Source organism: Siphateles boraxobius, unplaced genomic scaffold (assembly GCF_051911475.1).
Source record: "Siphateles boraxobius isolate OS27281-9 unplaced genomic scaffold, OSU_SipBor_1 11, whole genome shotgun sequence".
Taxonomy (NCBI): Eukaryota; Metazoa; Chordata; class Actinopteri; order Cypriniformes; family Leuciscidae; genus Siphateles; species Siphateles boraxobius.
The window spans coordinates 5,452,821-5,472,952 of record NW_027508711.1 but is presented as its reverse complement, the minus strand read 5'-3'; the positions used below and the strand labels follow the sequence as shown (position 1 = coordinate 5,472,952).

Sequence of the window (20,132 nt, the reverse complement as noted above, 5' to 3'; positions counted from 1 at the left end):
CTAACTACTTGTAATTGTTTTGTATTCTCAAATCTTTCATGTGTCAGCTGAATTTTCCGGTATTTTTGAGGACGTCTATGGTGCAAAATAAGTACGAATTTCTGTGGATTTCGACAGTGACAGTGCATATCTGTCATATTAATTATTTAATTTTGTATTCTTCTTCAATCTACAGCACAGAAAAGAGGTATATCATTAACATGGCCACCTCATCTGCTCGTGTGTGGCCGTGCATTGCTTTTCGCGCACAATGCTGTACAAGAGAACATCCTGCATGCTTTGACCATATCATTCACACCTACACATCTTTGGGAAACAGTTTCCTTAGTAGGGCTATATGATTATTCATGAAATGAATTATTTATGACATGAATTTTAATTTGTGGTCCACCATATTGTTTTTTTGATGGCCGATGCCGATATCTTATAAGAGTTAGGGGTAACACTAACCCGAGCAGGGCAGCCGATATTTTTTATATACTTTATATTTATTTGAATGAATATTTAATAAATTAGAAAACAAAAATATTTAAAATAAACATGCTTATACTTTAGATGGCAACTTCTTGAACCTACAACAAATTCACAAATTAAGTAATTGTTTAAAAATAAATGAATATGTGAATAAAAAGAAAGTAAACTGTAATAGGGCACTAAGTAATCTGGTAATTTCGTGCGCACTGGTAATCATATTTTTTCAAATAAAGACAAGGTAACGCTAATTTTACATACAGCACACAGTGAAAATGATATGAATATGACACAGTGGGCAACTGGATATAGCACAGCATATTTTAAAATGAAGGATTTAAAGTTTTTCGATCGCGTCTCCTGTGAAGCTGATCTTCTGTTCGCATTTACTCACTTCACACGGACCAACCGGACCGTCAGTCGCAGTAACACGTTAATGCAGGCTACAAATGCACACATCACAAGATATCACAGCTGGATTCGAATAAATCTGCAAGGTTTGTTAAATTAAATGTGTGTTAAATATTCAGATATTTGTTTAAATGATGTAGATGCGCATTTGCTGAATGTTGACGGTAAATGAGAAATTATTTTAGCATGATTGTTTGCCTTTTCTGTGACAAATACTATAAAAGTATTTACTCTTTCGCATACCATTTACTTTCTTTGTTTACCAGTTCTGTCTGACAAATTAGATATGTCTGACGGAGAATGTGAGTGAGCGCTGTGTGATCAGCTGGTGATCAGGCGCTGGTGTTCTCAGCGCCGCCCGTCAAAATAGAGGTCCCGCTTCCAACACATCGGCCAATCAGAAAAACTTATCGGCCGATGCAGACATTTTAAAAATGCAAAATATCGGCCGATATATCGTCCAACCACTAATTTTAATGCTTCATGCTTGGCTCATCCATTACCCATAATCACATGGTGCAAAGCACAGGATGTGCTCTCTATACAGCATCACCATGGACATTCATTTGAAGGTGAAGAGATTCATGCGACTTTCTCATTGAATCAATGAGAGGATACAGTCAAATGGCATCACTTCCTTTTGTGGTCTTTCAGGAAAACATGAGAAGTTTACGCATATTCAACACAAAAGGTAGGCTACTCATAAAAATCTCCACACACATATAATTTCCCATGTGTGCGTGTTGATTTTATATGAGTACAACGACAGACCCTTAAAACTCTCCCTACAGTAATCAGTCATCCTGATCAGTGCCGATCAATGATCGGTAAATGATTTAGAATTGAATTGCTAATGGGAGAGTTTTTACTTGCTCAGATGAATGTCCAAACGGTTAATGTTGCATAATGACTCTTCTAAAAATTAGAAAAGAGAATAAAGGACAGATGCAGCTTCAGAAAAGTTTAGAAGAAGATGAAGAACAATTCATAAACTGGACACCTAACTGTCTATTCATAAATCATTTGTTTAGCTTATATGTCTCCAAATTTTTGATTTTACAACCTATTTGAGAAACATTGTAGCCTATATTTAGGTAGATGGTGCATCTCACGAAACTTGTCAAGAACATAAATGGGTTAAATTTCACCCCAATATCTAAAGAAAAGTAATTTTACTTTAAGGAAAGGGAGCCTATAGTTATTGTGACATTCCAGACACGTTTTCGTGGGATTCATCCAGTCAGCAAAACTAATTTATTATGTATAATTTCATTGACACCTTCTCAGAGAGTTTCACCAGAATAGAAAATAAATGTTTTTGGACTGTAAGTCTGTCCGACAGTCAACATGCAACATTTTGGAATCGAGATGATATTTAACAGAATCTCTGAATCTGTCTAAATGTCATCATTTCCAAAGTTTGCTGGTGCGGTTTCAGCTTGCTGATCTCAGGTGACATGTGTGTTGGTTTCACCGCATCGGTAAGTCCGTGTGGATGTGTGTGAGTACTTTGGCAGTGTGAGTGGATGTGTAATTCATACTGGATGATTTTTAATTCATGCATTTTGCATTTTGATTAGAGAGATGCTTTTGCAAAAGCCAACGCAAGAGACCGTAGAATGATATGTGGGTCAATGACAGTGACAGATGGTTCTCTCATAAACACACTCTCATTCATAGTCAGTCTCAGATATCGGTGCATTACAAAGTTAGAAGCTTGATTGACTGACACAGTAAATCGTTTAGTTTTGAGTCTATTCACTGGTTGATTTTTCTATTTCAGGAGCAGAACAGCCTTCGAAAAGAACAAGACTGACGTCTTTAGGATCAAAACTCACAATGTTGGGCCAATAAAGAAAATTAGGTACATGCATACATCCGCATACATCCAAGAGTAACTACCTTAAAGGCAAGTCTTAAAAGTTACAATTTGTGATGTACTTCCTGTAATGCAGAATTGAGCATGATAACACAGGCATGAGTGCCAGTTGGTTCCTGGACCGAGTCATTGTGACTGACATGAATAGGCCACACCTCCGCTTCTTTTACGCCTGCAACAATTGGCTGAGCAGAGAAGAGGCAGACGGACTTACTGTCCGATATCTGTTGGGCAGCCTAAACCCAATGGACATTCCAAAACGTATGTTGTGACCTTTTATTTACAATACATACTTGCACAATGAATCCCATTATTGGACCACCTAAAAATGCGGCAATAAATTAACAGGTTAACCTGTTAGAACATTATTTTATTTTATTTTATTTTACTTTTATATTTATTTTACTGGATCACCTGACAAATTTGCCATATATGTGTCTAGAGCAATTTTTATTTTATTTTTTACATATCTTACAATTATTAAGTATTTAAGATATCATCAACAAAAAAAAAATTCTGTTGTTATGTACACATCCTTATGTTGTCCCAAACCCATGTCATTTTCTATCTTGCATGGAACGCGGTAATCCTTAGTCAATATAAAACCAGCAGAACTCATACACACATAATGCTACATAAATATGACACACTATCATTTTTTCATTGACACATGTAGAATACGTAAAGTACATCAGATTAAATTCTACGTCTCTCAAATAAAAACACAGTAATAAATACTACATAACCTATAGATATACTTCATGCAGTATTTATATGTTTTTTCCATATAAACCATAGATTACATCACATAGATCATGCGATCGTGACCATAGATGATGGATGCATGCACACAAACATCACCAGCCCAAACCAGACTCAGGTTGCATACAAAGGATTAGGAGAAATTTAGTAGTAGAGTAGAGTTTCAGGTGGGGATCACAATATCACCAGTCCAACATTCCCATATACCGCTGACAATATAACATTACATGTCACAGAGAGAGAGAAAGACTAGATGTCACAGCTGTTTCTAAGAAAGACCTCACTGGTGGTTTCTGGTGCTCCATGGGTTTTCAAAAAAATACCATGGTGTAATCTTAGTTAATGGCCAAGAAACATTGTACATGTCCATAAAATGCAGGTTTTACCTTGTATATGTGTTAATGTGTGTGTGTGTCCATGTATTGCAGAGAACAAGTACATAGCCAGTGTTTTCACAATGGATGCTAAAGGCAGTGGGACTGATGCTGATGTCTATCTAAATATTTTTGGAGAGTTTGGGGATACAGGTTAGTAGTAAAACCAGTCGATGTTTCTGTGTGTGTTAGTGTTTTATGTTGCACAGTCTTGGTGTGATGTTTGCAGGAGAAAGGAAGCTGGCCAGCGAGGGAAAGGACAATTTTGAGCGCGGTAATGAAGACAAATTCACCATCGAAGCACCAAATCTCGGCAGACTTAGAAAAATCACCATCGGACACAACAATAAGGGGTCTTCTGCTGGTTGGGCATGTGATAAAGTACACAAATGCACTTTTGAAATATAATCCTCATAAAGAATATCTTGTTTCTCTCTCCTCTGTGATTGATATGGTTTAATGGTTTATGTGTTATGGTGATGTGTTGTAGGTTGTTATTGATGACATGGGGAATAAAGAGGTTTATGAGTTTCCTGTTGATGCATGGTTTGACATCTCAGAAGGGGACGGCAAAATACAAAGAGATGTGCTCGTCGGGGCCACTCAACCAATGGGTAAGAGCTGTGTGTGTTTGTGTGTTAAGTAAGTGCATATGATTAAAATGCTATATTGGTGATTAAATAATCTTAGGTTAATTATATGTAAAATCAAACATTAAGTTCTACTTAACCCTGACGTGTAGTATAATCAATTTTTTTAAAATGTAAAAAATGTTTATTGAACCTTTTGTAAAAATATAAAAGAAAATCTAAAAAAGTTTGCATATGTGTTTTATGTTATGCATCATATTTGATACATTAGGCTTTTATTGCACATAAGTTATTCAGATGCCCAAACTGAGCAAAAATATGCAATTTGGTGCAGATACTGATATTTATATGACCAAAAAGTAAAATGAAATTCTGATAGCTTGTAAATGTAAATCAATGAGATCTTTACAACAGGATAGCAGACTACTGACATAAAATGCATTTAAATATCAGTTGTAACTCTATATCTCCCAATAATATGTCTTTGTAAGATGAATTTTAAATGCTTAGTTTTATGATCAAAAATATAATGCAATCAAAAGCAGTATTTGAGAGATGTACAAATGAATGTTCCTCAAAAGCCTGATGGATCATGTTCGATACTCACATTTTAGCATGATTTGTCAACAAAAAAAAGAGAAAAAAAGATGTATGATTAGTCAAGTAAACAAAAGTTGCTTCAGTCCAGTAAATGTTCATCTTGAAATAACTAAATATAAAAGTTATTTTTACACTTACTTTATAAAAGTCAGTAAAGATTTCATAGCAGAGACACACGTGAACCTTGAGCTGAACGGGTACGTTTTTATCATTATTCTAAAAAGTCTTTTAGTTGCAAAAACTGTATGAAATCAGACGACAGAAGGCATATAGCAGATTTTCAGTACAGTTTTGATCATGCTGATAATTTAAAGGCCTTAGAAATGATTTATCAGAGATTTGGAATTTGTTTGTTGTGTATGCGTGCAGCGATCGTATATAACGTACAGGTGATGACGGGTGATATTCGTGGAGCGGGGACTAATTCTAAGATCCACCTCGTAATGCACGGTCGTAAGGGAATTAAGAACAGTGGCAAGTTGTTCCTGGAGGGCGGCACGTTTGAGCGCGCCCAGATCGACATCTTTAACGTGGAGCTGCTGGAACTGCTCAGCCCGCTCAGCAGAGTTACCATCGGACACGACAACGCTGGGATCAGCTGCGGATGGTATTGTGAAAAGGTGCGTGTTGGGGCTATAAGGTGTTTTGAAGCTTTCATTAACGTAACTTACTCATACATACAATGTGTGATCTCTCTCTTTCTCTCAAAGGTGACCGTATACTGCCCGTTCACAGGCTTAGAGCAGGTTTTTCCCTGCGGAAGGTGGTTGGATGAAGATGAGGGTGATGGACTGGTGGAGCGAGAACTGTACGAGATGGTCTCACTAAGACATAAAAAGCAAAAGAGTGAGCTAATTATCAAAATATTGCTCTGTTAAAACAGTCAGGGGCAAATTTGCATTAACATTTAGTCATTTAGCAAACACTTTTATCCAAAGAGTTTTACAGATTCACTAAACATGATTATTTCAGTATTTCAGTGTAAAGACCTGCATCTTATTCACTAAGCACCTGTAATCCAGTGTAACCAGGCACTACATGTTCTGAAATAGGGCTGTTGTATTTCAACTAAGTTATTGTCATTCTTTCAGTGCAATCACGCAGTCAATGACCTAGTTTTGCAAAATGATAATGCAAAAAGTAAAAAAATAATAAAATCAATAATAAAATAAAATTGTATTCATAAAAACCTTAAAATGAATTTAAAAAGAAAATTGTGTTCATAGAAAATAATAACATTAATAATAAAATAAAAATATATTTATACAAATAATAAAATCAATAATAAAATTATAAAATTATATATTTTTCCAAACAATGATAAAATAAAATTACATAAAAAATAATAAAACAAAATTGTATTCATGAAAATAATAAGATCAATTAAAAATGAAAAATATTTTCTTTAAAATAGCACCAATAATAAAATTATATTCATAAAAATAACATTAATAATAAAATAAAATAATATTCATAGAAAATAATAACACCAATAATAGAAAAACAGTAATCATAAAAATAATAATATCCATAATAAAATAAAATTACATTTATAAAAAATAATTAAATCAGTAATACATTTTTTTTCAAAACAATTATAAAATAAAATTACATTAATAAAAAATAATAAAACCAATAATAAAATAAAATTGTATTCTTAAAAATAATAAAATTAAAAAAATAGCACCAATTATAAAATTATATTAATAAACAATAACAGTAATAATAAAATAAAATAATATTCAAAGAAAATAATAACATCAATAATAAAAAATAGTCATCATGAAAATAATAACATCCATAATAAAATAAAATTATATTCATAAAAAAAAATTAAATCAATGTTAAAATTATAATCATCCAAAAAAATATTGCTGAATTGACTCTTAAACTATCAAGACACAAATTCATCTTTTCTGTGTGTTTGTGATTCACAGAATTCCCCTGGTCTCTGTGGATCTTTACGTCGGAGATTAAAGGTGCCGGCACCGATGCACAGGTTTTTCTGCAGGTGTACGGAGAAAACGGCAAGAGCGATGAGATGAAACTCGAGAGCAAATCTGACAGTTTTGAACAGGGACAGTGTGACAAGTTCATTGTATGTCTGCTTGTCTCTTTATATTTGTGTCTCATTCTATGAATAAACAGTGGTCCTAAAACATATTTGTACACTTGAGTATTCAATTTATAAATGTCATTATAGTAGATACGAATTTATCAAAGTTTACTATTTCTAATGCAGTGATATTTATAAGGGTCCAGATATTTTTCAGGGCCACTGTAGTTTTGAAAAGGTTGAATTGTGTAAAACATTTGCATCTTTGCTGGTGCTCTAGATTGAGATGCCCGATATCGGGAAGATACGCAAGCTGAGAATCTGGCACGAAAAGAGGAATCCGTTCTCTGGCTGGCACCTTGGCAGGGTGAGAGACCTGCACTAGAGGCTCGTGCACTATTACACAGAACCAATTTGTCCATTTCACTCTGTAATCATGATTTAGGCAAGCAAGCATCCCGTTTTCTCAGATACTGGTACCATTTAAAATGACTTGTGCACTGTACTGCTAAAAATAAATGTATTAGTGTTTGACAAGTGAGTCAGCAACCAAAAAAACTCAATATGAACTCAAATATTTCTAATCAAATTCTTGCAAGTCCTAATGATCTGTGCCATGCTATATGCATACCACATAATTTATCCTATATGCATAGTTTTTTTTAAACAGTCTCAGTGGTGAAAAACAATTTTTTAATGTCTTTTATGTCTGTATTTTTAAGACAAACCATGTGCAAATTCATCAGGTAACATGATGGTTGAGTATTTTCTCCTTAAAACTGCATTGTACCAAAGACAGTCTCGAAAACTGTCCCTCTTTCCTACCATCACAAACATGTAACCAATCCCATCAACGGGGACATGGTTTGTGTAACATTAGCAAGACGTTATTAGCTGTTTGATAACAGTAGTCAATCCAAAAGTGAATCACATTAATTACCTTTATGTGTCCGACGTTGTACAGAGCGTTAATCAGTTTCAAATCTGGTTCAAACATATTATGGCTGAATTAAACCAATATTTTCACTTGCCATTGTGCAGCGTTTGCTACGGTTGACCAAGTGGATCAGGTAATCCGAGCTGGTGTAAGTGAGAGGAGGCGGGGCTAATTTGCTTATTCATGGTTCCGCGTATACTAAATGAAGCTAGTGTGTAGAGTTCAATTCAAGCTATTTTAAAGCATGAAGAACCTATTTTTACAGGGAAAAAATATTGAAATATGTCATTTTGATTATTCAAGGATGAGTTTTAAGGGATAAAATGATTGACTTTTTATATTATAATTTAAATTATAACTTTACATTCTTTCTGAATTTTGTTTGTCCAGTATGTTGCCAGAGCTCTAAGCTCTAACATTTTCTTCTGATTTACTGTTTGTCTGCATAAAGGTGACATTGATGAAGACCCTTACTAGAGAGAAATACTCATTTGCTTGTAACCGTTGGTTGGACATCAATGAAGACGACAATGAGATCATTAGAGAACTGCCAGCTACTGGAAAACTTGTGCCAGAGCCTTTACCAAGTGAGAGAACACAAAGCACAAAATACAAAACACGTCCGTTCACTCTTAAAGATAAAGGTTCAAGTTAGAGCCTAAAAACCATACCTTTACCATTTTAAACCATACAAAGAAATTCTTTAGTTCTTAAGAAAACCATTTACATGGTAGTACTGGTTCTTTAAAGAACCCAGAACTCAAAACCCAGATCTGAAGAACCAATGATGAAACATCAAGAACTTGTAAAAACCATGTAACAACTCGAGAGCACCATACAATGAATAACGGTTCTTAATAAGAATAAAGTTCTTTTTCTAACGCAAGTGACTTCAAAGAACCAATGAATAACGTTTACGTGTTTTGATCTAATGGAAGATAAAATCCCAATCACAGTCATGCATTATATCAATAGTTTACAGTTGGGGAAAAAGCTAAGATAGAGATTATTCGATTTTTTCCCAAATTGATTTTTACACACATATTGCAATTTGTATTTTTTTTTGCCTAATTAATAGTTATTAAATACCGCGTGACGATTTGCACGGGAAACATCAGTGGAAGTGGAACAGATGCCAGTGTTTATTTGAACATCATTGGTGAATTAGGAGACACCGGAGAGCGTCTGATGTTCATGAGCAAAAACAACGTCAACAAGTTTGAAAAAGGAAACGTGAGTAATGACATTTAACATGCTGGCATGAATCATTGAATGGAACAAATCAGCATATTAAAATGAGTTCTAAAGAATCATGTGACACTGAAGACTAGAGTAATGATACTGAAAATTCAGCTTTTACGTCACAGGAATAAATTACATATTCAAATATATTCTAATAGAAAACAGTTATTTTAAATTCTAATAATATACCAACATTTTTGATCAGATAATTGCAGATTTAATTTAACAATAAATATTTATATACAAATAAATAGCGTTAGTAATAGCATATTTCCGCTTCATTTTGGAAATGAAATCTAAAGATAAACACATTGTGTTGTGGGATACAGAACTCAGTACAGTGTGCACTGCACAATGTGCACAGAATGTATACTATATATTGCAGGAATAGTAAGTATTTTACTCTTTTCTCAGGCTGATGAGTTTTTGATAGAGAGCGTCACACTGGGACAGATCAGGAGGGTTAGGATTGGTCATGACGGACGAGGTGGAGGCTGTGGTTGGTTTCTGGATAAGGTGATGGTCAGAGAGGAGGGGCAGCCTGAGGCGTCATCCATCGAGTTCCCATGTTTCAGGCAAGACATTATTAGATGTGGGAAAGCATATTCCAAGCTTACATAGCAGTATAAGTACGTACCCATATGTGCGTTTGTCTGGTCGGGTAAAGAACATGGGAGAGTGTGTTTAAGTCAATTATGTAGTTGAGAAAACAGACTCTGGTTACTAATGGACACTAAAAGAGTGCAGAGGAAACCCTACCTACACCAACCAGAGAGTTTGGTTACACACACGCCTATAACACACACGCACAAATACACACACTTACACACTCACCTACTGTATCTCTCTCTCTCTCTCTCTCTCTCTCTCTCTCTGTCTCATCTCAGGTGGTTAGATCGTAACGAAGACGACGGACAGATTGTGAGAGAGTTAGTCCCTACTGATGATGGTCAACGTTTGTTCAGTGAGTGCACACTGGTACATACAAACATAATCACGTACAAAAATGTCAAATGTGTGCAATAATGAAACAAATATAAAGTGCAAATAGGTAGCATACCACATCCCTCCTCAACAAGCTGCACGATTTAATGCATCATTCATCTCTGTAGCACAAACAGGGCTTATTCAAATCACTAGTATGAGCAACATGAGGAGTCTTAACTTATCTTATGCATAACTTATCAAACATCAAGTAAGGGAAAATGTAGAGCGAGGCGGTTGTTAGCTAATACAACCCCGACAGGCGTAGGGGTCTTGAATCAGCCCGAAGGGGTTGTATTCGCTTTAACAACCGCCTCGGTCTACATTATCCCGCGTATTACATGGCTACCTACCAAATAAATCAATCATTTGGCACAAAATATTGATTTAAAAATGAGTTTATTGATTTAAAAATGATTGTATTGCTCCAGACTGAACAGAACTGTGTCCATGGCAACGCTCTGTTTTTCATGGTTAGCACCATGTTATGCTTAGGACACTGGTTGAATTCTAATGTAGAATGTAGAATTATCAAGAAATAACAGACCGCATTCTACATTAGAATTCAACCAAGCCATGTAATAAAAGTAGATACAATACCATTCAACATAGAAGTTTATATAAAAACTGAAATAGAGTGTGTTTATTCCAGCTGTTGGCTATCACATTGCGATAAAGACAGGCAGTATTAATGGTGCCAGCTCAGATTCAAAGGTGTTCGTAAAGCTGTACGGAGAGAAAGGCGACACCAACAAGATGCTGCTGGTCGTCTCCGATAACGACTTGGGGAACTATTTTGAGACGGGACAGACGGACATCTTCACAATTGAGACCTTTGACATTGGCAAGGTATGCTACCTGATCAGGTTAGTCCCATTCACTCAATTTGAAGTTAAAATTCTATTCTATTCTATCTAATGTTCATATTTATTCTATTTCCGTTGTTTACATTTGTTCTGTTGTTCAAATTCTCTTAAACTCATTCTATTCTATTCTTTCTAATGTTCAAATTTGTTCTATTTTGTTCTGTTTACATTTGCTTTATTGTGTTCTATTTTTCAAATTCATTCTATTCTATTCTATTTAATGTTCATATTTATTCTATTTCCGTTGTTTACATTTGCTCTATTGTGTTCTATTTGTGTTCTATTCTATTCTATTTTATTCTATTAGGATAGGTACATACTAACTATGCAACTAACTATCGACAAAGAAATTGTGTTAAGTGTGAGGATTCATGTAATAAAATGAATCTGCCGGATTTGTGTATTTATCGTGACTCCCCTCCGCTCTGTGGGAGGGTCCTGTAGGTAAAGAGGTTGCTGATTGGCCACACTAATGAGGGCCTGCGAGCTGGTTGGTTTCTGGACAGCGTTCAGATCTGGGTGCCGGTGCACGGGCTGCAGTACATGTTCCCCAGTCACCGCTGGCTCTGTAAGGATGAGGCTGATGGGAAGGTGGAGGTGGAAATCTACCCAAGTGAGACTCTGGAGATAGAGAAATGTATGTATTTCATTTGCATTTATACGTTTGAAAATGCCCCCCCTCCCCAAAGTTCTTGCATTCCATGGGAATCAAACCCATGACATTTCCATTGCAGGCACTGTGCTATTGCAATATATGCAATAAAAATGTGACTGTTAATAGTGGAAGTCTAAATCTGAGGTAGAATAATAGATCTTCCTCCGATCAGCTACTGTGAATTAAAAATGATTAATCAGTGTTTTCTAATCGGCAGTGATCAATTATGAAGTTACCGTAGTGACAGGAGACGTGTGGGCCGGAGGGACGAATGCAAATGTCTTCCTGCAGATTTATGGTGAGGAAGGAAAAACTGAATTAATACGGCTCAAGAGCCGATCCAATAACTTTGAGAGAGGAACCACTGAGATCTTTAGGGTGAGTTAATGGAGTTGTACATGAAAATCTAACTCTTTATTTTAAAAGCTAAATGATAAGTTTCTGGAATCTGATTGGTTGTGTCTGAATAGAATTCTCTTTCATTGGTTGATTAAGATTGAGGCCCTAGATATAGGGCGTGTCTATAAGATCCGGATTGGCCATGACGGCTCGGGAATAGGGGCTGGATGGTTCCTGGAGAAAGTGGACGTTAAACGGCTGGTCATGGCAATGGTGAAACCAGAGAAAAAAGAGGAGGATAAGAAAGACAAGAAGAAGAAAAAGAAGAAAAAGGCCAGTTTGGGGACAAACCATTTGACCATTAGCTCTTTGTTTCTAAACAAAAAAGGTGTATTTTCTCAATGAGACCTTAATTTAGACTTAAATTAAGTCTAGAGTAACTTTAGTCAAGTCCTAATTGTTTTATATTGTGAGGGACCAAATGTAAAATTTTGGCAAATCAGCTATTGAAAAACTAATATTGTTTGACTACTAATCTGAATATTTACTTTCTACAATCATGAGTAGGAGGAAGAAGAGGAATCCCCAGGGGAATTGAAGGAAGTCGTTCGAACTTTCAGTTTCCCATGTGGCCGATGGCTCGCTCGTAGTGAAGAGGATGGAGAGATACTCGTCGAGCTGTGTGCTGAGGATTACGACGACCTAGAGGGTATAGAGAGAGATTCAATGCTTTAAGTATATATGTATAAAAGCTATTGATATACTGTATATATATTTTTATATTATACATTTTAAATCAATTTGAACTTTATTTAAAATTCACAAATTAATTAATACATTCAAATAAAAAAATACATTAAATATATATACATTTTGAATGTATAATTATAATATAATATAATTAATAAATGTATTATTTTAAATGCATTTGTATTTCCTTACAATTTTATTTAAATTAGTCTTTTTGTGAAATGTTTTCCTTGTAAAGTCTGCTTGAGCTATTTCAGATAAGTTTAATTTGATAATAAAATTAATTAGTTTGCCTTTTTGAATTGCTCACATTCTATGTGTGGCTGAAGTGTTAAAGTCCTCCTATTATGCTTTTTGGAATAATAAAAAATACTCTTGTGTGTTCATTTGTTTTAGACAACTCATATGAAGTTCATGTGTTCACTGGGACTGTGCTGGGGGCCGGAACCGATGCAGGTGTTTACATCAACATCTATGGAGAAATGGGCGACACAGGCGAGAGAAAACTACGCAAGTCAAACCACCTCAACAAGTTTGAGCGCGGACAGGTGATTGGAACACAACACACCCACACATTCAAACGTGTGCAGAATGCATCTGAATGTGGATCATTTTCAGGAGGACCTATTCACAATCACTGGGATGGATCTGGGGCAGCTGAAGAAACTGAGGATTCGCCATGACAACAAGCAGGCGAATGCTGCATGGTACCTGGACCGCGTTGAGATCTTTGATACAAAAGATGAAACCATGTAAGTGTCATGCACATCTCAAAACACATTCCCTCGGTTTCAAAGATAAGGGTTAAGACAAGTCCCAGACTAAAATTCATGTTTGAGCTGTTTTAACTGAAAACCACTTGCACTGATATATCTTATATGTCAGGTTAAAAGTAATGTTTGAATGGAAGAGTACAGGTCCTGGAGGTTTGGCAGGGGGACACCAATGGTCCTCTCCGCAGTCCGGACTGTCCGTTGTAGTCTCCTGATGTCTGATTTGGTAGCTGAACCAAACCAGACAGTGATGGATGTGCATAAGACAGACTCAATAACGGCTGAGTAGAACTGAATCAGCAGATCCTGTGGCAGGTTGAACTTCATTAGCTGGCGAAGGAAGTACAGTCTCTGCTGGGCTTTTTTCACAATGGAGTCAATGTGATTGTCCCACTTCAGGTCCTGAGAGATGATAGTGCCCAGGAACCTGAATGACTCCACTGCTTCCACAGTGCTGTTCATGATGGTGAGTGGGGGGAGTGCTGGGCTGTTCCTCCTGACGTCCACGATCATCTCCACCGTTTTGAGCGTGTTCAGCTCAAGGTTGTTATAACTGCACCAGACAGCCAGCTGTTCAACCTCCAGTCTGTAAGCAGACTCGTCACCGTTTTGGATGAGACCAATGACAGTGGTGTCGTCTGCAAATTTCAGGAGCTTGACAGTGGGGTCTTTAGAAGTGCAGTCATTAGTGTACAGGGAGAAGAACAGTGGGGAGAGAACGCTCCCTTGGCGGGCGCCAGTGCTGGTGGTGAGAGTCCTGGATGTGAGTTTCCCCAGTCTCACTCGCTGCTGCCGGTCCGTCAGGAAGATGAGTACATTGTTGATGCACAGTAAGAGTAGAGAGCTATACAATTAATGTGGTTACCATTTCAGATCTTTCTATCTTGGGAATGTTAGATGAGAAATGTTTGAGTTTATATTGATATCGCTGACTTCGGATTGCGGACTTTGGTATCAAGCAAACCTAAGCATAATTTGAGACATTGTTTAGATCTTCACTGAGCAGTGTTATTTTAGTATCATTAATATACTATGTTGTATATATTACATATTCACGTAATTTATGTTACAATTTGGAACACCACAAGTGTGACTTTGTGCCATTTTGTACATGATAAAAGCATTTCAAAACAAACTTCCTGGTTGAACATTAAAGCACACTAGTGTGATAAACTGCATTTATTTTTCATTTTTATTGAATATTGACAAAATTGTCTATAAATACTGCTTTTTTCACTCAAAAAAGGTGCATCACCTCAAATCAATGAAGCCTAAAATCAGTCAGTTCCAAGAAGAAATGCATCACTTGCCCTAATTGAAAGAAAAGAAATTGACAAAAAGATCCAATATTTGGGGATAATATAGCATAACGAGAGATTTATAAGCTATGTTTTATTGGCCGATAAGAAGTGTAACAAGGTGGACAACAAATCTGTAAAAAGTACAAAAATTTTAGTCTGAGGTCTAATTTTGAGGTCTTTTTTTCCTCAGATGAAAAATGTGATCTTTAATTCTAAATTTGCTCAATTTAATCTCATTACTGTGTATAGAGAAACAACATCTCATTTGTGATTTCTATTTCCTATGGGTTGTGTTGATTGTGTTTGTGTGTGTTCAGGTATTTTTTTCCATGTCAGCGCTGGTTGGCAGTTGACGAAGATGACGGGCAGCTGTGCCGTGAGTTAGTGCCTGTGGATGAAGCTTTCATGAAGAGGGATGAAGATGAAGAAGAGGAGTCGTCGCCTGCTCAACTTGGACTAGAGCAAAAAGGTTTGAATGTTACACAAGCATTCTGCTTTAACCTGTTAGTATTTGTTCATAGCATTTATGCATTGATTGTGTGTGTGTGTGTGTGTGTGTGGGTGTGTGGGTGTAGCCATGTCAACCACATTCACAATGAGAGTAAAAACAGGGGAGAAGAAGAATGCCGGGACAGATGCAAATGTTTTCGCCATTCTTTACGGAACCAAAGATGACACAGGTAACCTGGAAACATTGCATTTCTTTAGTACTAATTGTCCTTCAGCTACAGAAAAGTGTGTTTGTGTTTGTGTCAGGTATCATTAATCTAAAGGCTTCTAAGAACTATAAGAACAAGTTTGAGTTGGGATTAATTGATGAGTTCACCATTGAGGCTGTGGACATCGGAAAACTCAAGAGAATCTGCATCGGACACGACAACGCAGGTACACACATGCACACACTCACAGCAAATATCACTCTATTAATGCTTAAGTTATTGAAAACACAAATACACTGAATCTACATTCTGTAGATGCAGTTGAGGATTGGTTGAGTTCAAATCTGTGTGTGCGTTTGCTCGTTTGTGTGTTTACACTGTAACAAACCGCTGTTCTTTTTACAGCAAAAAGAAGTAACGCACAACCATTCATAATAATAAACTTATTGTGTTGTTTAGAACAGTGATATTATTTACAGATAATATAAAGACAGGTTATTGAGTTTTAAACTGTATTTTTACTACAACATAATCGTAAAGACGTTTCTGCAAGAAAGGTTCATTTCAAAGTATTGCCAAATTGGCTTGAAAATGCTTCATTATGAAGTGAAAATAATCTATTATGCATCATAAAACATACCCTACCCTTCAAAAGTTTAGGGTCAGTAAGATTTTTTTTTGTAATACTTTTATTTGTCAAGGACAGTAGACATTTTTATGTTACAAAAGATTCTATTTCAAATAAATACTTTTAATTTGGACTGTTAAATGCAGCCTTTGTGAGCAGAAGAGACTTTCCAAAGCAATAAAGAAACCTAACCGACCCCAAACTTTTGAACGGTAGTGTAAAATGACATAAATGTGTTTCCTTGAATTGTAAAATATATCTAAAGGGGAACATTTTAAAACCTGATAAAAAGTTAACATGCATTTTGCAAAAAATTATCTTTTGTGCATGTATAATGAATTCATTAAGGTTTATGCATGCATAATGAAAATGAAGGTTTATTTATGTCCGTATGAATCTGTGTTTCTTTGTCATTTATGCCCTTGTCATTTTTGTATTAAATTGTCACTTCATTTGGGATAATGTAATATCAGTGGCTCTCAATATCATTTGGGATAATGTAATATCAGTGTTTGTTTGTGTGTGTTTGTGTGTGGTTTTCTCAGGTGCGTCTCCAGGCTGGTTTCTGGACTGGGTGGAGATCGATGCTCCGTCTCTGGGTCAGCTGCTGCGGTTTCCATGTGGCCGCTGGCTGGATAAAGGAGAAGATGATGGTGTCATTGTCAGAGACCTGTACCCAAATGAACTGCAGACACATCTCTACACTCCCTGTATGACACACACCTACACACGACTCTATTGCTATACTCTTTTACAAAGCTAATTATAATGATTACAGACTAATACGGGAGGATTTGATCAGATTTAGCTCACTTGTAGTAAAAACAAACACTTGTTTACCTAAATGGAGACATTTCTATGTCTTTTTTTGCTCTTTGAAGTGCCCTTATTGTGCTTTTTTGAATATTACATTTCATACAGTGTGTAATAATATAGCTGTCTGTGAATGTAAACGGTCTGCAAAGTTGTAAGGTCGAATGTGGACGATAAATAAATTGCCTTTATGCCTTTTGTTGCAGTTCCCACATGTGCACCGTGATAAATTCAAATATAGACATCGGTTTGTTGATGAACATACACTTGTTAATGCTGATGGTGAGGAAGAACAGCTGCAAAGCGTTCTGCTCAAGTCATTCTTGCAATTAAAATTTGGAACATTTAAAATAGCATAATAGGGGCATTAAATTAAGCTTCTGTAACTTTACTAATTAGTTTCGATTTTTATTTGAGTATTATGTATATACTGTTATAGTATGTATTCATATTTTGAATTAGCTTTTATTTTTATGTTTAATTTTAGTTTAAGTTTTAGTAATTTCGTTATGTGCTTTTCTTATTTTACTTCAGTTTCAGTTTTAGCTTCAGTAATTTTCGTTCTTCAACTTCAACTTATTTTATTTCACTTATACGCCCAGGTAACATTTCAAATTGTTTTCTTTTTTAAATTCAGATTTTTGATCTAATGTTTAGATTTTATTTTAGCTTGATTTCAAAATCGATTTTCAATAGTTTTAGTTTAACAACAATAATAAACATAATTTAGTGATTTCAGAAGTGATTAAAACTCTTATTTTGTACGTTTTGGGGAGATTATATATCTAAAAGGAGATTGTAAAGCTTTAGCTACCGTCTTATGTCATTTTATTTTTGCAGCTTTGTGCCCAAAATTGTAATTAGGTGAACAATCACACATATACAGATACCCTTAAACTAGAATGTACAGCTGTATCCTAATAAAGTAAAAATATATATATATATATATTTGCATGCTTCATAAATACAGACAGATGCAAATTTGTGCCTCATCATAGTCACAGACAGTCCTACACAGACAGTTTTAGTGATTAATTGTGCACTTTTTTTTGTGTGTTGTAGTTGTTCCCTATGAGATTAAAATCTTCACCAGTGATGTATTTGCTGCGGGAACAGACGCAGACGTCTTCATCATCCTGTACGGGCAGAATGGAGTTTGTTCGTCTCAGAAATCTCTCTGCGTCAATAAGAGAGAGAGGAAGATGTATTTTGAACGAGGGGCGGAGGACATGTTCATTGTAGAGGTAAATGAGGAGTCTGAAGTCATATCTGTGCTGGTCATGTTCCGTTTTGAAAGCTAGTGTGCTTGAAAAACAATGCTATTTGCCCTGCTTAATATGAAAAAACCTGATATAGTTTTGCCATACATGTTTCTCGGCATGAAAATAGCCACAGAAGCTGGCTGGCATTGAAAAAAAAAAACAAATCTAATTCATTTGCTAAGTTTTGCTTGTGAAGTTTTGTTGCTGAACCAACACCAGACCAGTACAAACTGCCATAAACCAGCCTGGACGAAATTCACCTTGGTCTTAGCTGGTCTTTTCATCTTAGTTTTTTACTTTCTATTAATAATTCAAAGACGGGCTTACACTGACAACAATGATGATGATGATGATTCTGGGCTTCTGCAGTTGGAGGACATAGGAGATATCATCGAGAAAATCCGTATAGGTCACGATAATCGTGGGGTGAATCCTGGCTGGCATTTAGACCGTGTGGAAATTCGCAGACTGCTCCGGAAAGGGAAGGTATCAAGCTTTTTTTGTACCATACTTTATTAAACTTTATGTGTGTACAAATCTACATCTACTGTACAGTTCAATGTGACAGACTTCTAATCTTAGCCTACAACATTTTTGAAAATACTTTTAAGAGATCCAAAATAGCATACCAATTTCAGCTCCCTAAATGTTCCAGAAAGCAGCAAACTGTGGTTGATCCTTTCACATGTTGGTCAGACATTCCCCTCCTGCCTAAATAGGCATTTTGGTCAGACTAAGTTACACTGTGGACCAGATAATGTACATTAGTCTTAATTCTGGCAACGTGAAACTAGGTTGAGTCTTGAATGTTCCCGTCTGGCTGTGGGAAACCTTTTTTTTCCTCTCCACTGTCTGTCGTACACCCATTTCATTGACCCACATCTGCTCTCTGTTGCCTTGTGTATAATTAGTTCCAGTGACTAATCTTCTCTGACCTGTCGCTCCACAGCGCTATCTGTGTACAGTAGAAGAGTGAAACGCTGTAGTGCCGTCAAGCACATCACACCAGCGTGAAACTCAGCTGTTATCAACACACACGTCCACCTGCACAAACTGTGCATTGACACTGCTGTTCAAAACTCAGCAACGATGCATTCAATTGATCAAAAGTGAAAGTAAAGACATTTATAATATTATAAACGATTTCTATTTCAAATAAATGCTGTTCTTTTGATCTTTCTAGTCATCAAAGAATCCTGACATAAATTGAGCACGGTTTCCACACAAATATGAAGCAGCACATCTGTTTTCAACATTAATAATAATAATAATATGAAGAAGAAATGTTTACTGAGCATCAAATCATCATATTATAATGATTTCTGAAGGATCATTCATGTGACACTGAAGACTGGAGTAATGATGCTGAAATTTGAGCTTTGATCACAGGAATGAAATACAATTTAAAATATATTCACATTGAAAACAGTTATTTTAAATTGTAATAATATTTCATTTTATTTTATTTATTTGTGATCCTTTAAATACCGTATATATTATATAATAATAATAATATATAATTATTTTTGCATTAAATTGTCACTTGATTAAAAATGTTTAATTGAAAAATTTTACCAACCCCAAACTTTTGCACACTAGTGTATATTACATGCTTTCCTTTACATTGCCTGTGTGATGGATTTTGATATTTGATTTTATTTTTTATGTGATTATTTTACTGAAATTTGAAACTAGCCCTTATCCCATTGTCTATCCAAACTGGTCAACATGCAGTCCCAGACTCATATCATCGAGTCAGATAACAACCACTCAAACAAAC

At 35.7% G+C, this 20,132-nt stretch overlaps 1 protein-coding gene across 4 annotated transcripts in view; it reads left to right on the top strand.

The window, feature by feature from the left end:
• Positions 1-20,132, top strand: part of loxhd1a (lipoxygenase homology PLAT domains 1a) — a 40,328-nt gene that overhangs the window by 5,181 nt on the left and 15,015 nt on the right. For 3 of the 4 annotated variants that reach the window (XM_077194334.1, XM_077194333.1, XM_077194332.1), the window contains exons 3-28: positions 2,666-2,746; positions 2,838-3,022; positions 3,952-4,050; positions 4,127-4,278; positions 4,388-4,511; positions 5,457-5,707; positions 5,798-5,933; positions 7,025-7,185; positions 7,424-7,510; positions 8,532-8,667; positions 9,159-9,313; positions 9,737-9,897; positions 10,210-10,286; positions 10,959-11,155; positions 11,617-11,809; positions 12,045-12,205; positions 12,323-12,499; positions 12,734-12,875; positions 13,313-13,464; positions 13,535-13,668; positions 15,308-15,459; positions 15,566-15,670; positions 15,747-15,875; positions 16,823-16,987; positions 18,153-18,334; positions 18,722-18,838. In XM_077194334.1, coding sequence (XP_077050449.1) covers positions 2,666-2,746; positions 2,838-3,022; positions 3,952-4,050; positions 4,127-4,278; positions 4,388-4,511; positions 5,457-5,707; positions 5,798-5,933; positions 7,025-7,185; positions 7,424-7,510; positions 8,532-8,667; positions 9,159-9,313; positions 9,737-9,897; positions 10,210-10,286; positions 10,959-11,155; positions 11,617-11,809; positions 12,045-12,205; positions 12,323-12,499; positions 12,734-12,875; positions 13,313-13,464; positions 13,535-13,668; positions 15,308-15,459; positions 15,566-15,670; positions 15,747-15,875; positions 16,823-16,987; positions 18,153-18,334; positions 18,722-18,838 — 3,811 coding nt within the window. Of the gene's footprint in view, positions 1-2,665; positions 2,747-2,837; positions 3,023-3,951; positions 4,051-4,126; positions 4,279-4,387; positions 4,512-5,456; positions 5,708-5,797; positions 5,934-7,024; positions 7,186-7,423; positions 7,511-8,531; positions 8,668-9,158; positions 9,314-9,736; positions 9,898-10,209; positions 10,287-10,958; positions 11,173-11,616; positions 11,810-12,044; positions 12,206-12,322; positions 12,500-12,733; positions 12,876-13,312; positions 13,465-13,534; positions 13,669-15,307; positions 15,460-15,565; positions 15,671-15,746; positions 15,876-16,822; positions 16,988-18,152; positions 18,335-18,721; positions 18,839-20,132 lie in introns of those variants that run through there. The other variant, XM_077194335.1, reaches the window with a different exon arrangement.